General features: G+C 34.6%; 2 protein-coding genes and 1 long non-coding RNA gene across 16 annotated transcripts; 2 read left to right on the top strand and 1 right to left on the bottom strand.

The window, feature by feature from the left end:
* Positions 1 to 252: 252 nt before the first annotated feature.
* LOC8269824 (RNA polymerase II-associated protein 3) lies at positions 253 to 5,720 on the top strand. Of its 9 annotated transcripts, XR_003078111.2 has the most exons (15): positions 256 to 581; positions 728 to 820; positions 988 to 1,122; positions 1,215 to 1,339; positions 1,518 to 1,639; positions 1,731 to 1,813; positions 1,898 to 2,056; positions 2,495 to 2,644; positions 2,999 to 3,181; positions 3,577 to 3,671; positions 3,770 to 3,867; positions 4,130 to 4,238; positions 4,651 to 4,699; positions 4,787 to 5,305; positions 5,505 to 5,720. XR_003078111.2 is itself a non-coding variant. In XM_048369832.1 (13 exons), the coding sequence occupies exons 1-12, from the start codon at positions 540 to 542 to the stop codon at positions 4,228 to 4,230; spliced, it is 1,386 nt and encodes a 461-aa protein (XP_048225789.1). In that variant the 5' UTR covers positions 256 to 539; the 3' UTR covers positions 4,231 to 4,238; positions 5,222 to 5,720. The 9 variants fall into 9 exon arrangements, 3 of the variants coding, with proteins under 3 accessions (XP_015570381.1, XP_048225789.1, XP_025011923.1); XR_001534713.3 differs by lacking the exon at positions 4,651 to 4,699 and having other exon boundaries at positions 5,222 to 5,305; XR_001534710.2 differs by having other exon boundaries at positions 4,130 to 4,699.
* Positions 5,721 to 7,233: 1,513 nt separating this feature from the next.
* Positions 7,234 to 16,496, top strand: LOC8269823 (protein SEMI-ROLLED LEAF 2). 6 transcript variants are annotated; one of them, XM_048369852.1, is made up of 21 exons: positions 7,234 to 7,402; positions 7,514 to 7,528; positions 8,192 to 8,326; positions 9,119 to 9,193; positions 9,266 to 9,381; positions 9,585 to 9,699; positions 10,278 to 10,406; positions 10,577 to 10,624; positions 11,763 to 11,953; positions 12,084 to 12,280; positions 12,427 to 12,710; positions 12,793 to 12,942; positions 13,295 to 13,699; positions 13,796 to 13,945; positions 14,383 to 14,461; positions 14,546 to 14,670; positions 14,853 to 15,044; positions 15,127 to 15,267; positions 15,467 to 15,604; positions 15,723 to 15,929; positions 16,145 to 16,496. In XM_048369852.1, exons 3-21 carry the CDS (start codon positions 8,195 to 8,197, stop codon positions 16,259 to 16,261), a joined length of 2,991 nt encoding a protein of 996 aa, XP_048225809.1. In that variant the 5' UTR covers positions 7,234 to 7,402; positions 7,514 to 7,528; positions 8,192 to 8,194; the 3' UTR covers positions 16,262 to 16,496. The 6 variants fall into 6 exon arrangements, with proteins under 6 accessions (XP_048225809.1, XP_048225807.1, XP_048225808.1 ...); XM_048369850.1 differs by having other exon boundaries at positions 7,234 to 7,528; XM_048369851.1 differs by lacking the exons at positions 7,234 to 7,402; positions 7,514 to 7,528 and adding an exon at positions 7,579 to 7,727.
* Positions 16,393 to 17,730, bottom strand: LOC125368638. Its single transcript, XR_007214339.1, has 3 exons — positions 17,085 to 17,730; positions 16,625 to 16,706; positions 16,393 to 16,534 (listed from the first exon to the last, which is right to left on the bottom strand). It is a non-coding gene; the product is annotated as an uncharacterized LOC125368638 (long non-coding RNA).
* Between the last annotated feature and the right edge of the window lie 2,682 nt (positions 17,731 to 20,412).

Raw genomic sequence — 20,412 nt, 5'->3', positions numbered from 1 at the left:
TTTACTATTAATCTTAGGAAAAAAAAAAAAGGATAATTTCCAAAACTACCTTAAAGTCAATAAAAATATTATTTTCAATGTGTAACTTTTTTTTCAAAATTAACTTTTTAACCAGTTTTTAAGATTTACAGTATAATTAGTTTCCAACTGTTCTATTTTATTTTTTTCAAAAAATAATTAAAATTAAATATTTTAAAAAAATTATAAAATCACATTTTTTTATATTTTGATATACTAAAATAAAAAAAATAAAAAAACTATAAAATTGATAAAAATTTGGATATTTTTTTATATTTGTCAAAAAAGAAAAAAGAAAAAAGAAAAAAAGATATTGGATGCAGTTTGGGCAGTGGTGGGCTTTGAGGGCTTGTACCGGTGCAGTTATGAGAGGCCCAAACACATGCTACAATAGACCAGTGTTATCGTCCTTAATCGTCAAAAGCTATATAGCTCAACAACAAAACCCTGACTGACAAGTTCCAGAAACATCTAAACCACGCGCGTACCGAGCACTTAGTCTCACTCAATCTCTCCGACCTATGGCTAGGGTTCCGGGCAAGCACGGACGTGATCAAGCTCTGGTACATTAATTTCTATTGGCGAAATGCTTAATCTTTGATGTCAAATGAACTTTTGCATAGTTAATGTTAGGTTAGTTTGTGTTTGGTAGTGTTGCTATTGTGGGTTTAATTGGTGTTATATAATGTTTTTCTTGTTGGCTGGTTAGGATTTCCAGGGGTTTTTAAATGACTTGCAGGATTGGGAGCTTTCACTTAAGGATAATAAAGATAAAAAATTGAAGCCACAAGCTTCTCATAAGGTAACCATGATGTTCATTTTTTTTTTTTTCTTTTTGCGGATAAGTAACTATTAATTGCATGCAGCAAGTATATGCATTTGGGGCAGTTCTTGTGTTTTTTGACATTTTAAACATTATGATATGATAATGTGTTGATGTTGATACTTTGATTAACCATTTTGACTCAGAAAACCAGTGAGGATAGCAGATCAGTAGGTCAAACTTCTATGTTTGCTTCAAGGAATTTTGATGCAATTGATCGTATATCTAGTAGTTTGATGACTGAAGAAAGTGCAGTAGATGCTACTTCAGAGAAAGAACTGGTAAAAAATTTCTTATGAAGGTGATTCCATTTTTTGGGCAGAACTAGTAATCTTTTGGTGGCTAAGTGTGCATTTTATTTTACTCTTTACAGGGCAATGAGTACTTCAAGCAGAAGAAGTTTAAGGAAGCTATTGAATGTTATTCAAGAAGTATAGCCCTGTCGCCATCAGCAGTTGCCTATGCAAATAGGGCAATGGCTTATCTTAAAATCAGAAAGTGAGTTTTCCTTAACATACGCCCTTGTATTTGAGATGCCAGGATATGGGGAAGTGTTAGTTTGCTTATACTTCATGATGTATCTTTTCTAGGTTCTGTAATTTGCTTCTAATGGTTGTGCTATGAATACATGAAATTGTTATTTACTTTTCATTCACAAAAAAAAAATGATTATTAGATTTCAAGAAGCTGAAGGTGACTGTACAGAGGCCTTGAATCTAGATGACCGCTACATAAAAGCATACTCCCGACGAGCAACTGCTAGAAAGGAGTTGCGAAAATTTAAGGAGTCCATGGAGGGTGCGTTAGTGGCATATTTAATTATTTGATGTAGGTATTATTTCTTATTTGATGTTGATCTGTCTGATATAATAAATGTAGCTAACTGCAGATTCTGAGTTTGCCTTGAGGTTGGAACCTAACAACCAGGAAATAAAAAAACAGTATGCTGAGGTCAAATCTTTGTATGGAAAGGTAAATTACTTTAATGTTTCTATTGTATCTAGTTTTTCAGTTTTAATTTATTTTCTTCTAAGTGACTGCTACCAATTTTTCCAGGAGATTCTCCAGAAGGCACCTGGAGCAGTAAGCAGCTCTGTACATGGAGTGCAGAAAGGAGGAAAATCAGATACAAAAGTTAATGCTTATGGGGTCAATTCTGTCTCAAACAGCACTCAGGGGACTGGAATATCTACCGCTCAAAAGGATAAGATTAAGGTTGTAATGATAATGGAAGGATCCATGTTATTGCTGCTAGCTAGACTTTCTGTTAGGATGATGCTTATGAGTAAAGATGAAAGTCATGCATTTTCTAAAAATTATGATTTGGGTGATATTACAAGACGCAAGTTTGCTTTCTTTCAGATACACACACGGACATAAGTCACACAACCTTGAAAATCTTCAAAAATCATATTTAATTGCAAATTTGAGTGTGTATGCTGTGTCATGTTGATTGTTGACATTTTGCTTGGAATGCAATATATCACGTGAATTGTGACACAGAGCAGTGATTGCAGTTTCATGTACACCAACTTAAAAAGTTAAATTCTTTCTTTTTGCAGATTATTTGTATTTTTCTCTCTTGTTTCTAAGGTTCACGATTAATTATGACCTTGTTGTTTACCGCAGTTTAACTTTGATTTCTATTGGCAGGGGAGTGATGAAGAGGTTCTTGTGAAGAAATCCCCATCAGTGGAGGAGATAAAAGACAAAAGCTCAGAAGCTGGTAGCAAAACTGAAAGTCGACAAGTGAATGGTTCTCATGCTGATGCTACTTTGACTTCTCAGAAGAAGAGTGTTCAGGTGCTGCATTTTTACAATTTATTTTGAGAGGGGTGCAAGCCTTTGTCTTGAATAGCTAATATGATAGTTATCAGTAAGGGTTTTCTCATGTAGATCCTGCAAACATAGGCCTCCCCCCATTGTGCTGTGCTTTCTTGTAGTGCTTGTTAAAGCAAAGAGAGAAAAAGGTCGTATTTCTCTGCCCTTTTAGGCTTTTTTCTTGTTTCTATTACTGCTTTTCCACATGCCCTTGAGTTTCTCCTTAGATTGGAAGTAATCATGTGGGGGGTTGCGGGGGAGGGGAAGGAAGGCAGAAAGAAAGAGTGATATCAAACTAATCGATTCTCTTCTCCTCACGCCTTAAGCTTTTTGCAGGGACATGGTAGAATGAGAAAGCAAGAATTCAAGGCCTCAGTACAAGAGCTTGCTTCTCAGGCAGCTTCTCGGGCTGCGACTGAAGCTGCAAAAAATATTAGCCCTCCTAGTTCAGCTTATCAATTTGAGGTTTCTTGGCAAAGCTTTTCTGGTGATCGTGCATCGCAGACTCGCCTCTTGAAGGTTTGTTCTAATGATTTAAGTTTAAACTGATTCATGTTTCAGCTAATCCATGAAGGAAGTAATGATATAGGAGGCCAAAAAGCACTTTAATGGGCAAAAGAGAACCAACAATACAAAACCACCCCCCTTATGGATATCTTGTGGTTATCTTTCTTTGCCTTTATCTTTTATGGTCTCCAGATCCATAAGCAATTTAAATGATAATTTATCCAACTGTGCTTTGTCATATATGATCTAACCAAGAAGCTTTATGTATAGCCATAACAATATACAAATACAGTGAGCTATTTCAGTTGTCTACCAGAATTCTTTCTAACTTCTTCTTTTGCTACTTCTCTACTATAAGTTGGTTTATTAATTTGACTAACTGTGAGTTGCTTTACTTGCATCATTAGGCCACATCTCCAAGTGCATTACCACAGATATTCAAAAATGCATTGTCTGCTCCAATGTTAATTGACATCATCAAATGTGTTGCCACTTTTTTCGTGTGAGTGGTTTTTCCTGTTATTATTATTTGGAGAAAATGAGCTTTCTTTTTTAAGCTTGATAAAGTCCTTATGTATCTTCTATTTTCTTTTCTGGTAGTGATGATATGAATTTGGCTGTTAAATATCTTCAGAACTTAGCCCAAGTCCCAAGATTCAACATACTTATCATGTGTCTTTCAGCTGCAGATAAGGCTGGTATGTGTGTAATATTAATAAGCAATAGTATTCCAATTGTGCTGATCAGCTTTCTAACATGAATTGATTTATTATCTACATTATAGGATTTTAAGAGAGTATGCACATATACTATAAATTTTTTTTGTCCATTTTGCAGCTGCCCATGCATTTGCCATGCATGCATGTGCAGTTCTCTGGTGGGGATCGATGTAAATTTATGCACTGTATTATTGAATTATATGGATATAGCAGCATATGACTTGATTAACCTTCTGATCAGATCTCCTCAAGTTATGGGATGAAGTTTTTTGTAGTGAGGCAACGCCAATTGAGCATGCTGAGATTCTTGACAACTTGCGAACTAAATACTGCCTCAAGTGATCACAGGTGTATGTATATAACAATATTTGGGTGTCATACTTGCCTTTCCCTATGCTTATGTTCATTGTAAATTATTGGTTAGATGACAAGATCCATTGATCATTTGTTAATATATGAATGAGATTCTTGTACTCTGGTTCCGCAACCTCTTTTTTTTTCTTTCATTGTGTTGATATCAAATATACATCTGAAAGTTAAAATCCTGATCATAGATACATTAAATGAATGGTTCTCCATATCTGCATGTCACAAAAGGTTGAAGTGGACGGATAAAGAGTACGTGAGAATTGACCTCACACCATAACTCTTGTGATTAATGATATCAGTAGTGTTACAAGTACCTCTTTTCCATGTTACTTCTATCTTACCTAATGTGACATAATAGTTTAAATCTTAATTCTTTGTGCTAAAAATTCACAGGCGGTATGGATTTTGACTGATGATGCGACATCAAATTAGATTTAAAGTGGTATGAGTAGTGCAATTTCGTAATAGAAGTGATAATGTAACATCAACTTCTTCCTTTTCCTAACTTGGAGTTTACTGTATATTTTAGGTGGAACATAACTACAATCCTTGATCCTATAGAATCATGATCAAGTAAAAAGTAGACGCAACTAAATGAGCTGCCATCACTAATTCCCACTGGTTTCCGAATGATTTGAGCAATGATTGTATTATGTATTCCAGGATTTTGTTTTATTTCCCCATTTCTTTGTTTTCCAGGAGAAATGTAAATAATTTGAACCCCCCAAAAAAACTGTACATTCAAAATCATCAGGATATCCTGGGATAGTGGAATTCATCTATTTATATCCTTGGCTAGTTGTGAGAATTTCTTTTTAATTTTATCAATATATTCCTCTAATTATAGCTGTAGTTGATTGGTGTGATCTGCTAACGGAATCTAATATGGATTTTATTAGATTTTGATTTCGGATTTATTAGTCTGTGGCTTTGAATTAAATTTTATTGTTTGGTACATGTGTAGCAAGCTTGAGGTATTTCCATTGCATCCAATTTGTCAGAGTTGTACATCTTCCACATGCAGGAGAGCTGAGAGCACGGCCTGCAGGTTGGTGCCATTATTTTTGTATTCTTCATAGCCATTTAAATAATTATCTATGCCCTTTTCTACTCTCTTATCTCATAATTCTGAAGCCTGGCCAAATTCTACTGATCAATCATGGTCACATTCGTTCACTGGCTGGCCATGATTTATACCCACCATGACTTTTCTTCACCAATCATTTGGTAATTTTTGTTGTTGGCAGTTGTATTATTGTTGCTCTTTCTCATCATGGAGCCAAGATGTATTAATCACCTCGTTATCCTTCATGATAATGTTGATTTACTCGAGGAATGTATTCAACTACAAGTGGAATTAAATTAATTTTTCCTTGAATCATGACTGAGATTGATGTTTTCTTAAGCCAAAAGCTTATTTTTCCACCAAATCAAGATCGGATGACTGTAACGGTTCCCGGACATGTACGTTGTTGATTATTATATATATATATATATATATATATATATATGATAAAAGAACCTGTAGAATATTATTTTGGCAGGATTTTCAAGTTCCAGGTATTAATTTTGTCCAGTCCACATAGCAATAGTAACAGGATTCTTTGGAAGATTTCCTTTTTTAACCACCACTACCTGCGGGTTATTAGGGAGTACACTAAATTTTAACTTGGTATTGTTGGTTTTGGTCCTTTAATGGCAATAAAGTGTTTGCTCATATATATCTATCTAAAATGTTTTCAGTGAAAAAGATGCACAAACATAATAACTCTATGGTGTTTTTTAGTCCCTCGGGTTTATCAATGGCTTTACATTTTAGTCGTTGATTGCTAAAAATAGATTAATCCCTTGAAGCCATTCATGTTTTCAATGATGGTACCATAAGGACTGAGCTTATTAATTCTGAAATAACAGGGATCAAAGTGGACTCGAAAGAAATCTTAAGGTTTCATTTGTAATTAACTCATAACTGTAGGCAAGGGTGAAAAGGTTCTCATCGACCAAATTTTATTCGGTTCATAAATATATGGAATGCCATCCTGTGTGATTATAAATAAATGAAAAGCATCTATCCTGAAAGGATAGTGGAATAACATGAGACACATTTGGTATTTTGAGTTTGGAACCTCAATGAGAGTAAAATTTTTCTTTTTTTGTCATTTATGTTCTTTAAGTAACAAATCCAAGCCAACGACTGACAAATTTTCTAACTTTGTATACATTAATTGCCCAACTAATGCATTAAATGCTCAATCCATGAATGCAAGTATAAGTACTCTAGTCATGACTACCATTGTGAATTTGGTAAAAATGTTTGCATGAAATTGAAACAATGTTATAAAGAAAAAACCAATTAATTGACTATATCAAGAATCTAATTTCCTGACACAATCACATATACATTACAGAGAAAAAAAAAAAACTAAAATCTTAGAAATCTCTATTCTAATTTAGTGAGAGATAAGATATACCTTCCCTTATAATTTACGCTTAGTTAGAGACTCAACTATGATTACAGGGGAAGCCATTTAAACAGAAAATTACAAGTTAATCAAATATTCATACCACATCAGCTATAATGAGTCCCCAGTAAAAGAAAGAGTTTAAATAAATAAAGGATTGCATTAGGTAATCACCATCACCCATATAACCTATCAATTTTTTTGGGTAGCTTAAATTTAAAGATAACCCTTGTTAAATCTTCAACTTTCAATCAATTAAGCTTACTTTTTTTTCTTAATCCAATTATTGATTACCTCATACAAAATTCAAAAGGAAAGGTAAGATTTTTATTGTTGATTGAGAATGGTACCAAAAAAAGCATTAAAGCAATGGTCAATGGTAACATAATGCAATGTAATGTGTGTTCAAAATCAAAGCTTCCATGCCCATGAAACAATGTTGCCTTTATTTCAAACAAAGCATATTAAAAAGTAGCCCCCTTTTTGAGTTCTTCTTAGCTTCTGACAACAATAACTCAAAATCCCTCTCTCTCTCTCTCTCTCTCTCTCTCTCTCGCACTGTAACAGTAAGTAATGGTAAAAATAGAACAAAAACTGACACATATCACGTGATCACTTTCTCTCTCTCTTAACTCTCAAATGGAGCTTTAATTTCTCTAAATCCAGGCGCCTTTTCTTTCCTTGTATAGTCTTCGATCACCCTTTTGCTTTGTGTCTTTGTTTTCTTGTGTTTGTTTTCTTTCACTATCAGAGTATTAATTTTTAGCTCTCCTGGGTCTGTCTGTCCACAACTGGAAGTGTGGCTCAAGGTATGTGCCACTTTCGTTTCTCTTGTGTATTTCTTTTTTGTCATTCTTTTCTGTTATGGGTTTGTTTTAAAGTTTTAAAATTTGCTGTTTTGGTAGCTTTTTGTTTCTGGGTTGGTGATGTTTTCCGCAAAAATGGTGTTTTGAGTTCTGGGTTTCTTGTGTTTCTTGTTTACCAGAAGTTTCCAGTTAGTTACTGCTGGTATTTTCGTTCTTTTGTTCCTTTCTAGTTGGTTGGTTGTATCTCTTATATCTTCACTGTAGTGACCTTTCGAGTTCCTGGTCGTGTCATTGTTTTTATCAATGTTTATCTCATGGAATGCTACACTAAGTACATTTGATGTGGGTCGTTCTTTTGGGTCTTGAAAAACAAAACAGGGCGTGTGGTTCTTTTACCTTTTAGAATTGCTGTCATTTTGATTTCTGGGTAATTTAGTGTCATACATTTTTGTTGAAGCTGGTATTTTTCCTTTCTAAATACATATCTAGTGTTCAAGCTGGTACTTTTAATTTCAAAGTTTTCCCTTTTCTCTCTTTTATTGCTATTAATATGAGTTTTTGTTTTCAATTATTTTTATTGGCCCTATTTTTTTATGGTTTAGGATTTCAGTCTAAGAACTCGGCTGAGTTCTCACATTTTCTTTTTTTGTTCATGACAATGTGCAGGAAATGGGTTTCGTTTCCAGGAAGATATTTCCTGCCTGTGAGAGCATGTGTGTGTGCTGCCCTGCTTTGAGGTCCAGATCTCGTCAACCAGTTAAACGATATAAAAAACTGCTTGCTGAGATATTCCCTAAGTCTGTGAGTATCATGTGTCCACACCATTTCTTCTTCTTTCACTCTCTTTGGCGTAGAAGCATTGTTTTAAGCATCAAGTATTATAAGGATTGATTGAGAAATCATTTTCATGCTTCAATTTTTTGTTCTCCATGTATGTCTCTGCTAGAGTCTACATTTAGCTTATCTATAATTAGTAGGTAACAAAGAAAAAACTGGCCTTTAATGTGTGCCATTACTGCAGAATTTATTCATCTCTTTTACTTTTGTGAAATGCATGGTTGTTTCAGAAACTTGAATTTGAAAATAAATGAAAAATGGCCATCTTTCTGTTGGATCTTGAGAGAAACAATGGGAGGATGAATATCTTAAGATGCTCAAATGCTAAAGATGTATCTCCTTTTCCTCAGACAAGATACTCTAGTCTGACTTGTTATGGTGTTCTTGGCTGTATTTTAGCCAATGGATGGTAGTGAATCCTGAATTCCCATCTTGTATAAATTAGATTAAGATATTCTTGGACAATCATGGGCTTTGGACATATTTACATGTCAATGAACTCCATTCACTGAAAACCAAGACAGAATAATTGGCACTGGCAAGTGGTTTAGTTTCCATGCTTGAGGTAGATGATTACTCTTTTCTTTGAGCTCGGTAAGGTTTAAACCCTGCTATCCACTCCTAAAATGGTCCCACCTTACTACTAGGCAAAAGCACCAGATGATGACTGTTTGATCATGTAGTAAGAGTCTTTTTATGCTGCTTTACTGTTATTTTTTGTCTCTGTTGGTGTAAGCTCACTGTTACATGTTGCAGGATGGCCCCCCGAATGAAAGAAAAATTGTTAAATTATGTGAATATGCTGCAAAGAATCCTTTTCGAATTCCAAAGGTAATGATTCTGTTAACTTGAAAATCACTATTGCTCTGTTGGGTCCTTACTGGAATCATTGCTTTTTAATAGATTGCAAAATATCTGGAAGAAAGGTGCTGCAAGGAACTTAGAAGTGAGCACATCAAGTTCATTAATACTGTCACAGAGACATATAATAAGTTGCTCTGTGTTTGTAAGGAGCAGATGTAAGTGCAAGTTGGTTCTCCTTTTCCTTTCAAGTTATTTTATTTCTGAATGGTATATGGAGATCCGCTGTAGTCTCCTGCTGTAGTCTCTAGCTCCGTAGGTTCTTAATTTCTTGTTTCACTTATGTATAAATAACTGCCAGAAACTCACATTTTGGAGGTCTTTTATTAATGTTGAATACTTATCTTTTTTTCCTTTGCAGGGCATACTTTGCTGTTAGTTTGTTGAATGTGGTCAGTGAACTGTTGGACAAACCTAAGCAAGATGCTTTGCTGATACTTGGATGCCAGACCTTAACAAGGTTTATCTATAGTCAGGTACGTTAAAATCTGCCTTTCTGATAAATTTGGTAGAAATGACAATAAAAACAATGAAACGTGCAAGAAAAAGAAGTATTGGAAAAAGGCTGGAAAAAAAAGAAAATGAAAATTAACAAATTATTCCATTTCAGATGTCACAAAGTAACTGATGTGTACGCCTCCAGCTTCAAATATCTGAATAAGCTAATAGATTCTTTATGAGTGACAAAAGAAGTTCTGCAGCTGTCAAAATTCCATATATGTTTCTCCTGTTATTGTATAAAGAAGTACTAAATTGGAGAGAGATGACTAAAATGAGTGCATGGATCAGGCATGCAATTCTCAGAATCTTCACCTGAGTTTTTATATGACCTGGTGAAGTGCTACAAATGATTAAACTGATGTAAACTGTGAATGTCATTTATTCATTTGCAGTCAACTCATCTATTTGGGAATCATCGACTGCACTTGTGGTCGAGGTGTTTCCTCTGGTAATGAGATGATTCAATCTGATGGGTTTTAGGAACTTGCTGATTAAGTTTGATATTTGATTAGAATTATCTTTTCATGCATATTTCTTAATCTGATATGTGCAGACAGATGGAACTTACACGCATAACATTGAAAAATTTGTTCAAAAAGTATGTAAGCTGGCACGTGAGCATGGGGACGAACATCATAAAAGCCGCTTGAGAGCATCTAGCCTGCAGTGTCTTTCAGCAATGGTAATTCCATAGGTTTCTGAATGATGCGAAGAAACATTAATTAATCTATTACTTCTACTAGTTTTTTCTGGTTAAGTTGTTTTCTACTTATTATTTTTCACTTTTTGTCCTTTCTGATCGTTTCCTAGATTTTCGATAACTGTTCATCTGATAAGCTTCTATCTTGCTAGGTGTGGTTCATGGCAGAGTTCTTATACATTTTTGGTGCTTTTGACGAGGTTAGTTCCTTTGAGTATATTACCTTACATTGTATTTCAATGGCCTTTTTGTTAGTTTTCATGATTTATTGTGCGAAATTTGAACTAATTGGTTAGAGCTTTAATGTCTTTTTGATCACTTGGGATGGTAGAAGAGATGAAAATATGCATACGGTAAATAAAAGTTGAAAGATATTCTTCCCTAACTCTAAGCTATATGATCAGTAGATACATAATCCACTCTTTCCAAAAATCTGTTGGAAATAAGATGCATGTCGTTGGATGTTCAGTTTCTGATCTAATAGAATTTCCTCACTTCGCTCCTCTCTGGATGAACTCAAGTTAATTATTATCTCCAGTACAAACAAAGACACTGAATACTTGAACCATGTATTAGGAAGATCAGCCCTCAAGAAGGCCCTTCAACCTTTCTTTTGTTTTTTTCTGATTCTTTGGGAGGCCCAATGGGCTGGATCTATGGGCTACAAATTGGGTCAGCCCTCCCCCTTACTAATTATTTACCATAAAGGTGATTGCTTCCACTGATATTGGTTGATGGAGAGATTCAAACTTCAGACCTCCCCAGTTCTCACACTAAACGTAAGTGTGAGGAGACCAACTAGGTTAGGCCTGATTGACAGTGCTATTAGTTCTCTAAATTCCAGAATGTTCTGGTTTTGGTACTAGTAATATTGGATAAAGGTATTGTCAATGTTCTAATAAATTCAAGACCATGTGGAAGTAGAGGAACTTATCTTGTCCTTCCCTGATGGTGGCTATTGCTCAAGTCTGGTGTTGATTACTGGTTGTAACTATGGCGAACTGGGCCTATATATCAAGCTGATGATGCTTTGATGCAGCCTATTGAGACCAAGCAAAAGTAATTCAGGACTAACATATATTTAATAGAAATAAGTGCTGCAGCCCTGTACTGTGCTCCACTTAAATATAAAAGTACACCAATGAATAGTAAAACAAAAGAAAGTAGTTGTAGTTGATGACTGTGAAGCTGCTCATAATTTGAGTGCCTTGTCAAGGTAGTACGGGATGCTGCCTTATTTACTTGCTTTTTATATCATATATGCGTGTAGTGTGTATGTATATCCACATGTTTATCGGTTTTGTCAGGCTTTGAGTAGTAAATATATCCAAACTGCAGATTGTACAAGTCACCTTAGATAACTATGAGCCGGATAAGCATGATGATGAAAGAGGGGAACCACAGCATAATTGGGTGGACGAAGTAGTTAGATCTGAGGGAAGAGGGGCGGCTGTCAGTTATGATACTAGCTCTAACTGCACAACCATCAGACCCCGACCAGAAAAGAAAGATCCTTCTCTTCTGACTGGGTATGACTAGTCAAGCCTAAAAAACTGCTTACAGCATAAACTGGATTGTAAATCACACATGGAAGTCGATAAATAGTTCCATTTCTTTTCCTGATAATTTTCAGTGGCTTCCTTCAATTTGTTGTTGTAGGGAAGAGATTGAGACACCTAGTGCATGGGCTCGAATTTGTATTCAACGAATGGCTGAACTAGCAAAAGAGAGCACAACAGTGCGCCAAGTATTGGATCCAATGTTTGTTTATTTTGATTCTGGAAGGCACTGGGTTCCCCGCCAAGGGTTGTCCATAGCAGTTTTGTCTGATATGTGCCACTTACTTGAGACTTCAGGTAGCTTGACTGTTTTACTTATTGTTTGGTCTGTTCACTATATCTTGCTTATGTTCATTCTAAGCCTTGCACCCTCAGTTGCAAAAATTTTCTCAGTGATTTGCAAGTGTAGGGGTGTGACAGTGCTAATGTTTACTTCATTTCAGGGCATCAGCAGTTGGTGTTAGCTGCTGTTGTACGCCATCTGGACCACAAAAATGTTGTGCATGATCCACAGCTCAAATCTGATGTCATACAAGTTGCTGCAGTTTTAGCTAAGCAAATTAGATCAGAAACAGTGCTGGCTGAAATTGGATTTGTCAGTGACCTATGCAGGCATTTGAGGAAAAGTCTTCAGGCCACAGTTGAATCTGCAGGAGAGCAAGAGTCAAATATGAATGTCTTGCTCCAGAATTCCATTGAAGATTGCTTGCTTGAAATTGCTAGAGGGGTGAGTTTGAAATGATGGCTGTATCAGATTGAATGTCTCTACTGTCAATCTAGTTTACTTTAATTTATACTGGCTATATCAGATTGGGGACGCACACCCACTGTTTGACATGATGGCCATAACGCTGGAGAATCTGCCATCTTCTGGAGTTGTTGCCCATGCAACCATTGGGTCATTGATTATTCTTGCTCATATGATTTCATTATCATCAGTCACTTCCTGTTCACAGCAGGTATAAGGAGTTTGATTTACTTATTCTATTCATGCATATTTACTTTCTGAGCTGCTGCCTCATACAGTCATACTAGTTTTACTTGTAAATTTACTTACGTTTAGACATTTTTTATAGTTATTTTACTGTATATTGTAATTTGAGGGCACATTAATGTTACTGATTCATATTTGTCAGTCAAATATCTTCCAAGGAATGATTTTAAAATCTTTGTTTTATTGTGGAAATTATCTCATTATTGCTCTTATACATGAATAAATATGCAATGTCTTGACAATGAAACCTGGAATGCTATCCAGAAATTGTTTTTAGGAGACAGTTTACTGAACTTCTTAAAAAATTTAACATATAGGGTTTTCCAGAAGCACTTCTTATCCAACTTTTGAAAGTAATGCTGCATCCAAATGTTGAGGTGCGAGTTGGAGCACACCAGATATTATCAGTGCTTCTCATCCCAAGCTCTAGTCATCCCCGCCATGGAGTTATACCTTTGCAATCTGGTTATATTCGGGAACCGAGGAATTCCAATACTGCATCTGCATTTTCATCTATTGCAGCATTACTTGAAAAGCTTCGGAGAGAGAAGGATGGTACCAGAATGGACAAGCATAAAAACAATGTTCCTGATGATTACAAAGAAAGAGATGCAATAGAAGAAGATTGGAAGCAGGGGCAACTACGGAAGAATTCCCCTAACTTTTACAATATAAGTTCTATTATTGATAGAACCTCTGGGACAACAAGCTTGGCTGAGGCAGTAAGAAAATTTATTCTGGGTAATTAAAGTATGCATGTGGTGTTAAAATCTAGTTTAGCAAGCTGCTAACTAAGATCTGATTGATGATTTTCGTAGGAGCCTTATGTAATGAAGCTTAGTGAGGATCAAATTGCACAATTGCTGTCTGCCTTCTGGATACAAGCCAATCTTCCAGATAACTTGCCCTCAAATATTGAAGCTATAGCTCATTCTTTCATGCTGACACTTATTTCCTCGCGACTGAAGGTTGGGTTTCCAAATATGTAGATATTATTCATTATTTTTTAATGTGTGATCACTTTTACGTTGCTTTCTGTTATTATCTTGCATCATCTAGTTGAGGAACTATATGAATTTCACATTGAGTAAGGATCTTGGTTGTTCTCTGGTTTGGTTTTCCTGTTACTTATAAATGTCCTACAAATCTGATCTTGGAAATTGAGCTTTTATTGCATATAACAGTGAAAAAGATGCACAATATCCTTCTCTTTTCTTTTGTTCCTATCCTTTGGAGGGTACAGCACCCTGTCCTTCAGTCTTCCTATGGCCTTCTTCGATTTGTAACTTCAAACCTGTAAAAACACATTTGACGTTCATGGGGTGCTTGATCATGCTCCAATATGTTTGTGGCTCTTTATTTATTACTGACACCAATTACAAGCCCTCAATTTGTATTGTTGCAGAACCCAAGTAACAGCCTTGTGGTCCGCTTCTTTCAGCTCCCCCTATCTCTCAGAAATTTATCCCTGGATCGTAATAATGGTATAGTTCATTTACTGAAACAACATTTAATGTTGTCATGAGAGAAGTATTTACAGAACTTACTTGTTTACCCTCTTTTGTCAGGGATGTTACATCCAGCATGCCAGAGATCAATTTTTGTATTATCAACAGGAATGTTAATGTTTGCTGCTAAACTATATCAAATTCCTGAGCTGAATGATCAACTCAAGTCATTAGTTCCAAACAATGTGAGTTTGTACATCTATTGTTATTCTAAACCTTCTCAAATGAAGAAAGCATAAGATTTTTTTCATTGCTGGTATGGAGCTGTCCTTTGGTTAATCAGAGCTCTCCTTAAAGCAGTTCAATTTCCTTGATGGCACAAGCTTTTACGAAGTACATTAACTTAGTCTATCTTCTCCCACTTCAGGTTGATCCTTACATTGGCATTAGTGATGACCTTCAAGTATATTTAAAGCCTCAGGTGGATGTGAGAGAATATGGATCCGCAACTGATAATCAACTAGCATTATCATTACTCTTTGAGTTGCAGGGAAAAATATTTGAATCTGACAAGGTTATAATGGATACCTTAATTCAGAACCTCTCTAATGCTACTGAGGTACCTATTGATAAAAACTCCCACCTCCCCATCTCCCTCTCTTTCATTTGCTTTCTCTCATATGTGTCTACTGCTCTTCAAGCTGGAGGAGAATGATTTGGCAAGACAATTGTCAGAACCATTTACACCTGATGATGCATTTGTCTTTGCTCCACGATCTCTATTTGATCTGGACCACAGCCAGATGGTTTCCCATTCCAAGGAATCACTCTCCTTTGATGAGGTATGAGCTTCTCAAAAGTATGATCCTCTTCTGGATGAATTTGCAAATCACACGGGCAGTATTGAGTCTTAAAGGATGTCCTTTTCTCTTTTTCTTTGGGGTTCTAGTGCCATGAGAAAAGCAAACAGCTTCATGTACACGTGACAAGAATGAAGATAATAATCAAATTAAAATTCTGCCTATAACTTTTGTTTCACAGGATATTCCAACAGGCTCATTGGCTGAGGATGATGCTGTAAGCGAAGCCTCTGTTGCAGACATGTCCCGGTTCATTCCCAAAATGCCATCATCCCCTTCAGTTTCCCATGTCATTAGCATTGGGCAACTTTTGGAATCGGTAATGTCATCCTTCCTTGGCAACCCCACTATCTCCCTTTTTGACTGTCGTGGTTTGGAAGTTGACAAATTTGTGTGCACATTCATATTTTATGTGAACTTGAATAATATGGTTTCAGGCACTTGAAGTAGCTGGTCAAGTGGCAGGAGCATCTATCTCTACCTCACCCCTCCCATATGACACCATGGCTAAACAATGTGAAGATCTTGGCAAAGGCACAAGAAAGAAGCTTTCCAATTGGTTGTCCCATGAGTATCATTACACTAGAGGAGCTGACAAATTTTTACCAGCAGTTCCTGCAAATGGGTGCCCTGAATTAGAGAAGGTTAGTGGATCCAATTTACTAATCACCTCAGATTTGTTGCTCCTGTTTCACAAGAGGCATTATACAGAAACCGTGAATTTTGATTTGCTTGTGTTGCTGCAATTAATGGATAACAAACCAGTATTTCTGCTGGGCATATTCCAATTTATTGGAACGCTAATGGTTGAACATGTTTGTAAAAAGCTTCTCTGAAAGTGTTGTTTATTCTCTTGCAGATAATGAGTAATGTTGACATTGGTCACGCAACCATCAAGCCAACAGGCCCATGCTTGGCTATGAGGCTGCCTCCTGCTAGTCCTTTTGATAACTTTCTCAAAGCTGCCGGATGCTAAAAGAGATCAGCAACATGCATATGCTCGGCTATCAATGTTGTAAAGGTGTTAGGTAGGAATTGGGAATTGTAGGCTACTTCTTGACTTGAACTTAGAGATGATTTGAGGGCTTCCATGCCCAGTTAATGTATCCAATGTAAAGTAGATGTTGAGTCTTTAACTTGAGCATTGTACTGATAAGGAATAGTAGGATGGAAGTATCTAAAGATATCTGCGAGGCCCTTTCTTGATGTTATTTTGATTGATTATGCTGATGCGCTACTTTCAGGAATCCTGGCAATGCTCTATTCGTCAGTTCTATGAATTTCCTGAAAATAGATTTACAAGTTTCAAATTCTAATTTTTAATATGAAAACTCCTCACCTTTCAGGACGTGGAACTCCACAGGCTGGCAAATTCCCACCAGCACATAAATTTCAAAACTCATATAAATTTCTTGTAACACCTACATTTGTAAACTTTTGATTAGTAGACATAAACAGGATTAGCACCTTCTCCTTCTTTGTGTACTAATCGACATGATAACCTAAGATAGTAAAGACTACAGTAGATTCGATGTCTGCAAATTGCAAATATAGATTCAATATAAAGAACACTGATGTGAATGACAGGCAAATAGATGTTAAACATGGTAATCAAGAATCTAATTACCATTAAATTAGTACTCATGAGCTTAAATAGGAGATGCTTTTTAAGCATAATTTGTGCAGCAAAGGATCGGAGCGTACATCATAGGAGAAAGCATCTTCTTAGTATAATACACTTTATGCATTAATTTCTAAATCACCCATGAATCATTTTGAGCATGTATAAAATCACTTACATGAAGCTTCAAAAATCTCATATTTCCAGCCCCTTCTTTATACATGTGAACTAAATGCGAATACGTTCTTTAATCTTTTTGAAAAATAAACCATTATGCCTCTGTGTTTGGCTCTTGCTTTATACATGTGAACAAATGTGAATCATTCTTGTCTTCTTTTATATGCAGACAGAATCAAGGACCTTATTTGTTGCCAACTTGCCTTGTCAAAAAACTCTGATATCGTCCTTTTTGCTTATTATCTATATTAATTTTCACCCGTATAAGTCTATTTGAGATTGCTGTCCAGTATTGAAATATTAAATCTAAAATCCTTTATTATCAAACATTTTTTGAAATTAAGTATCCGTTTCTAGAACAGCTACCTTTAAAACAAAAAAAAACAAAAAAATTTGTACCCTGGCAATACCAAAGATGCTATAATATTTTAAAATTATATTTTGCTGATCCATAAAACACAGTCAACGTCTTGTACCCATGGGACGAATTGTCTGAATAACTTTGGTAAACAGTACAGACTTGCAATTGATGTCTCCATTGTTGTTTAGTATTTTGTTTCAAAAGTATTGTCACCTGGCCATGACTGCTTTTCTTTGCCCTGCAACTCCTCCTTTCTTTTAAGCTTTGAACGTGTGCTGTGGGCCTAATTCACATCAATGCCTCCACTCATCTTCCATGTTCTTTGTACTTGTCCTTTGTACAGTCAATTCACTGTTTTTTCCTTTCTTGTGGGTGGTAATTTTCATATCTTATATTGTTTTTTAGTAGCATTTAATTTGAATGATAATGTAGCATTACTATCATGCACAAGAAATTAAAAGCGAAGAAGACATTATTAATTAAAAAAAGGGAGATTAACTTTTAAACTTTAGAAAATCACAACCGACAAACACCTAATTTTGTTTTTTCTTTGATTGCCACCACCACTTTCTGTTCTATTATTCACTGTTATTAATAGATAGGATAAGATAAGATACCGTAGCCTTACATTTCTTTGGCCAATTGAGATTTGTTTTTCTTAGTACAAACTGTTAGGTAGAAGTAGAACATGTAAAGCATAATCATAAGGGTGAAATAGCAAACACAATTCTTACCAATTACAGAAATCATTGTGTGATACTGATAGGATGTTAGTGATCAGAAATTTTTGAGTATCAAACTTCTATTTGATTCATTTTAAACATGTAATTTAAGTAAATACCAATTTAAAGTTCTTTTTAAGAATAAAGTATGTATCTATTCTCACTTTTAAACTTTCACTTTCCTTCTTAAAATGAGGTCTGAAAATAACTCATCAAGACTGTCATTTTCCAACACAAACACACAATCTTATCAAACATTTGTTATTAACAAATGATAGAAAGAAATGGGTTCTTGAAATAGTGTGATCAAAAGGGGGTCCATGAACATATTAGAGTTGTGGGTAAATGCAAGAGGTGTATAATTTTGATATGATAGGATAATTGGGGGGAAAGAAAAGAAAAAAAAAAAGGGCCATACATAATACATAGATGATAAAAATATTGAATGGCTAACTTACAATATTTCAGACAGCGACTCAAGTTTTTTAGGTATTAGTGTTATGGAAGTTGACAAGTTGTTTTCAAATTGATTACTTGGTGACATTGAGAGACAACCAAATAATTAAAAGCTCACTTCCTCAAATTTTATTTGGGTTGGAGTCCTTTCATTGAGTTCCACTTTTTCTTTTTCTTTCTTCAAATTTTGGATTGTTATGAGACTGCTTGATTATTAGTTATTTTGTAGTTTTGGGTCTCCTTGATAATACATTGCAATGATAAACCCTATTTAAGTCATTCCTAAAATATGCTCAACATTTCCAACTTAAGCCTATAGTTTCTTTCTTTTTTTCTTTTTCTTAATCTCTGGCAAGAAAATTTAAATACTAATTTTTTAAAATAAAAATCTTAAGCTCTTACACATAGATTATTAAATAAACAATTTAACATTGGATGATTGATAAAATAATTTAATCATATGTAATTTTGAGTATTGTACCTGTATAATATTCATAAGGCAAATTGTTGAATATCCAAATCGATATCTATTTATTTTCAATTTTATTTATATAACATAGCCAAATTATAAAATATGCTCTTTTTAAAAATACGGATATAAAAATATAAAGAAATTTGAAGACCGTTCTCTTCAAATATAGATATAGAATTATAAAGAAATTTAGTATTTATTAATTTTGTCGAGTGCATATAACATTAGTCGTATAAATCACTATACTATACAGTCCGATGACTAGAGATGAAAAAATTCAATACAATAGATTTTGTTTTAGGAAACGAATCTATTTTCTATTCCGGAATGAATTTTTTTTTTTAAAAAAAGAAAAAGAAAAAAGAAAACTCAAATAAAATTATTAAAAAGTTGTTGTGTTGAATTGAGGTTGATTGAAAGTTGGCTTTTAAGATGTGAAAAGGAGAAAATTAGATAAAATGATTTTGAGTTAAATTTGGTATTAGGAAAGAAAATTAAGCAAAGCAAATTAATAATGATCCTAAAAGGTGGGGATCTCTTCATCATGAACAAGCAATGATGCTTTGTCGACCACCCAGGCTTAGAATCTCTCATTTTCTTACTTTATTGTTCCCTTGTTTTCTAATTTCCTCTAAACTAATGATAAATAGATGTCCTTCAAATTAACTCAATAATTATTTAAGTATTAGAATAAAATGTATGATTATAAACTATTATAACCCATCATATTATTATCTTATTATGAAAATGATGATATATATTAAAATTAATGGAAGATAGACATGATATTTAATCATAATTAAAAAAGTTAAAGTATGTGAGAAACCATAATTCCTAGCCCAAATCCCTCAGTCACTTTGCAGGAGTCAAAGATTTGCATCAATAACTTAAAGAATTGGGTGAATTATGGTGGCCTTAGAAATCTATTGCTTGCTGTGGAGCAACCATTTTCATCACTAATTGTTACTCATTTGTTTCAATGGCGGCTTTGCTTTTCTGATATGATCAAAGCCAGAAATTCTTTTATTTTCCTTTAACAATCATTTCATGTACATTGTGGGTTGAAGAAAAGTCAATTCTTTTTAACTGGGAATTCTAATTTTTCTTTTTCTATAATAAGGAAAATGTCCCAAATAATTATATGATGGAGACACAATTTGTGATCGTGATATTTATTTATATATAAAAAAACTAATTTTTAATAGAGATTTAGAATTTTTTTTCCAATAGAAAGAAATATAAATATTTTTTTCGACTGTATAATTATTCATCGAAAGTAAATATCCGTGAGTGTCTATATATTATTCTTTTTTCAGAT

Source organism: Ricinus communis, chromosome 10, assembly GCF_019578655.1.
Source record: "Ricinus communis isolate WT05 ecotype wild-type chromosome 10, ASM1957865v1, whole genome shotgun sequence".
NCBI classification, from domain to species: Eukaryota; Viridiplantae; Streptophyta; class Magnoliopsida; order Malpighiales; family Euphorbiaceae; genus Ricinus; species Ricinus communis.
Note: the sequence above shows the minus strand (reverse complement) of the source record. Positions and strands in the feature narration are given on the sequence as shown.

What these genes read in the sequence shown, in the direction of transcription:
- LOC8269824 (XM_048369832.1), top strand. Translation starts at nt 540, where the DNA reads ATGGCTAGGGTTCCGGGCAAGCACGGACGTGATCAAGCTCTG. An exon ending in CTACTTCAGAGAAAGAACTG is followed by an intron (nt 1,123 to 1,214) that starts GTAAAAAATTTC and finishes TACTCTTTACAG; the next exon opens with GGCAATGAGTACTTCAAGCA. An exon ending in TCAAATCTTTGTATGGAAAG is followed by an intron (nt 1,814 to 1,897) that starts GTAAATTACTTT and finishes CAATTTTTCCAG; the next exon opens with GAGATTCTCCAGAAGGCACC.
- LOC8269823 (XM_048369852.1), top strand. Translation starts at nt 8,195, where the DNA reads ATGGGTTTCGTTTCCAGGAAGATATTTCCTGCCTGTGAGAGCATGTGT. An exon ending in TCACTTCCTGTTCACAGCAG is followed by an intron (nt 12,943 to 13,294) that starts GTATAAGGAGTT and finishes TTTAACATATAG; the next exon opens with GGTTTTCCAGAAGCACTTCT. An exon ending in GGTGCCCTGAATTAGAGAAG is followed by an intron (nt 15,930 to 16,144) that starts GTTAGTGGATCC and finishes ATTCTCTTGCAG; the next exon opens with ATAATGAGTAATGTTGACAT.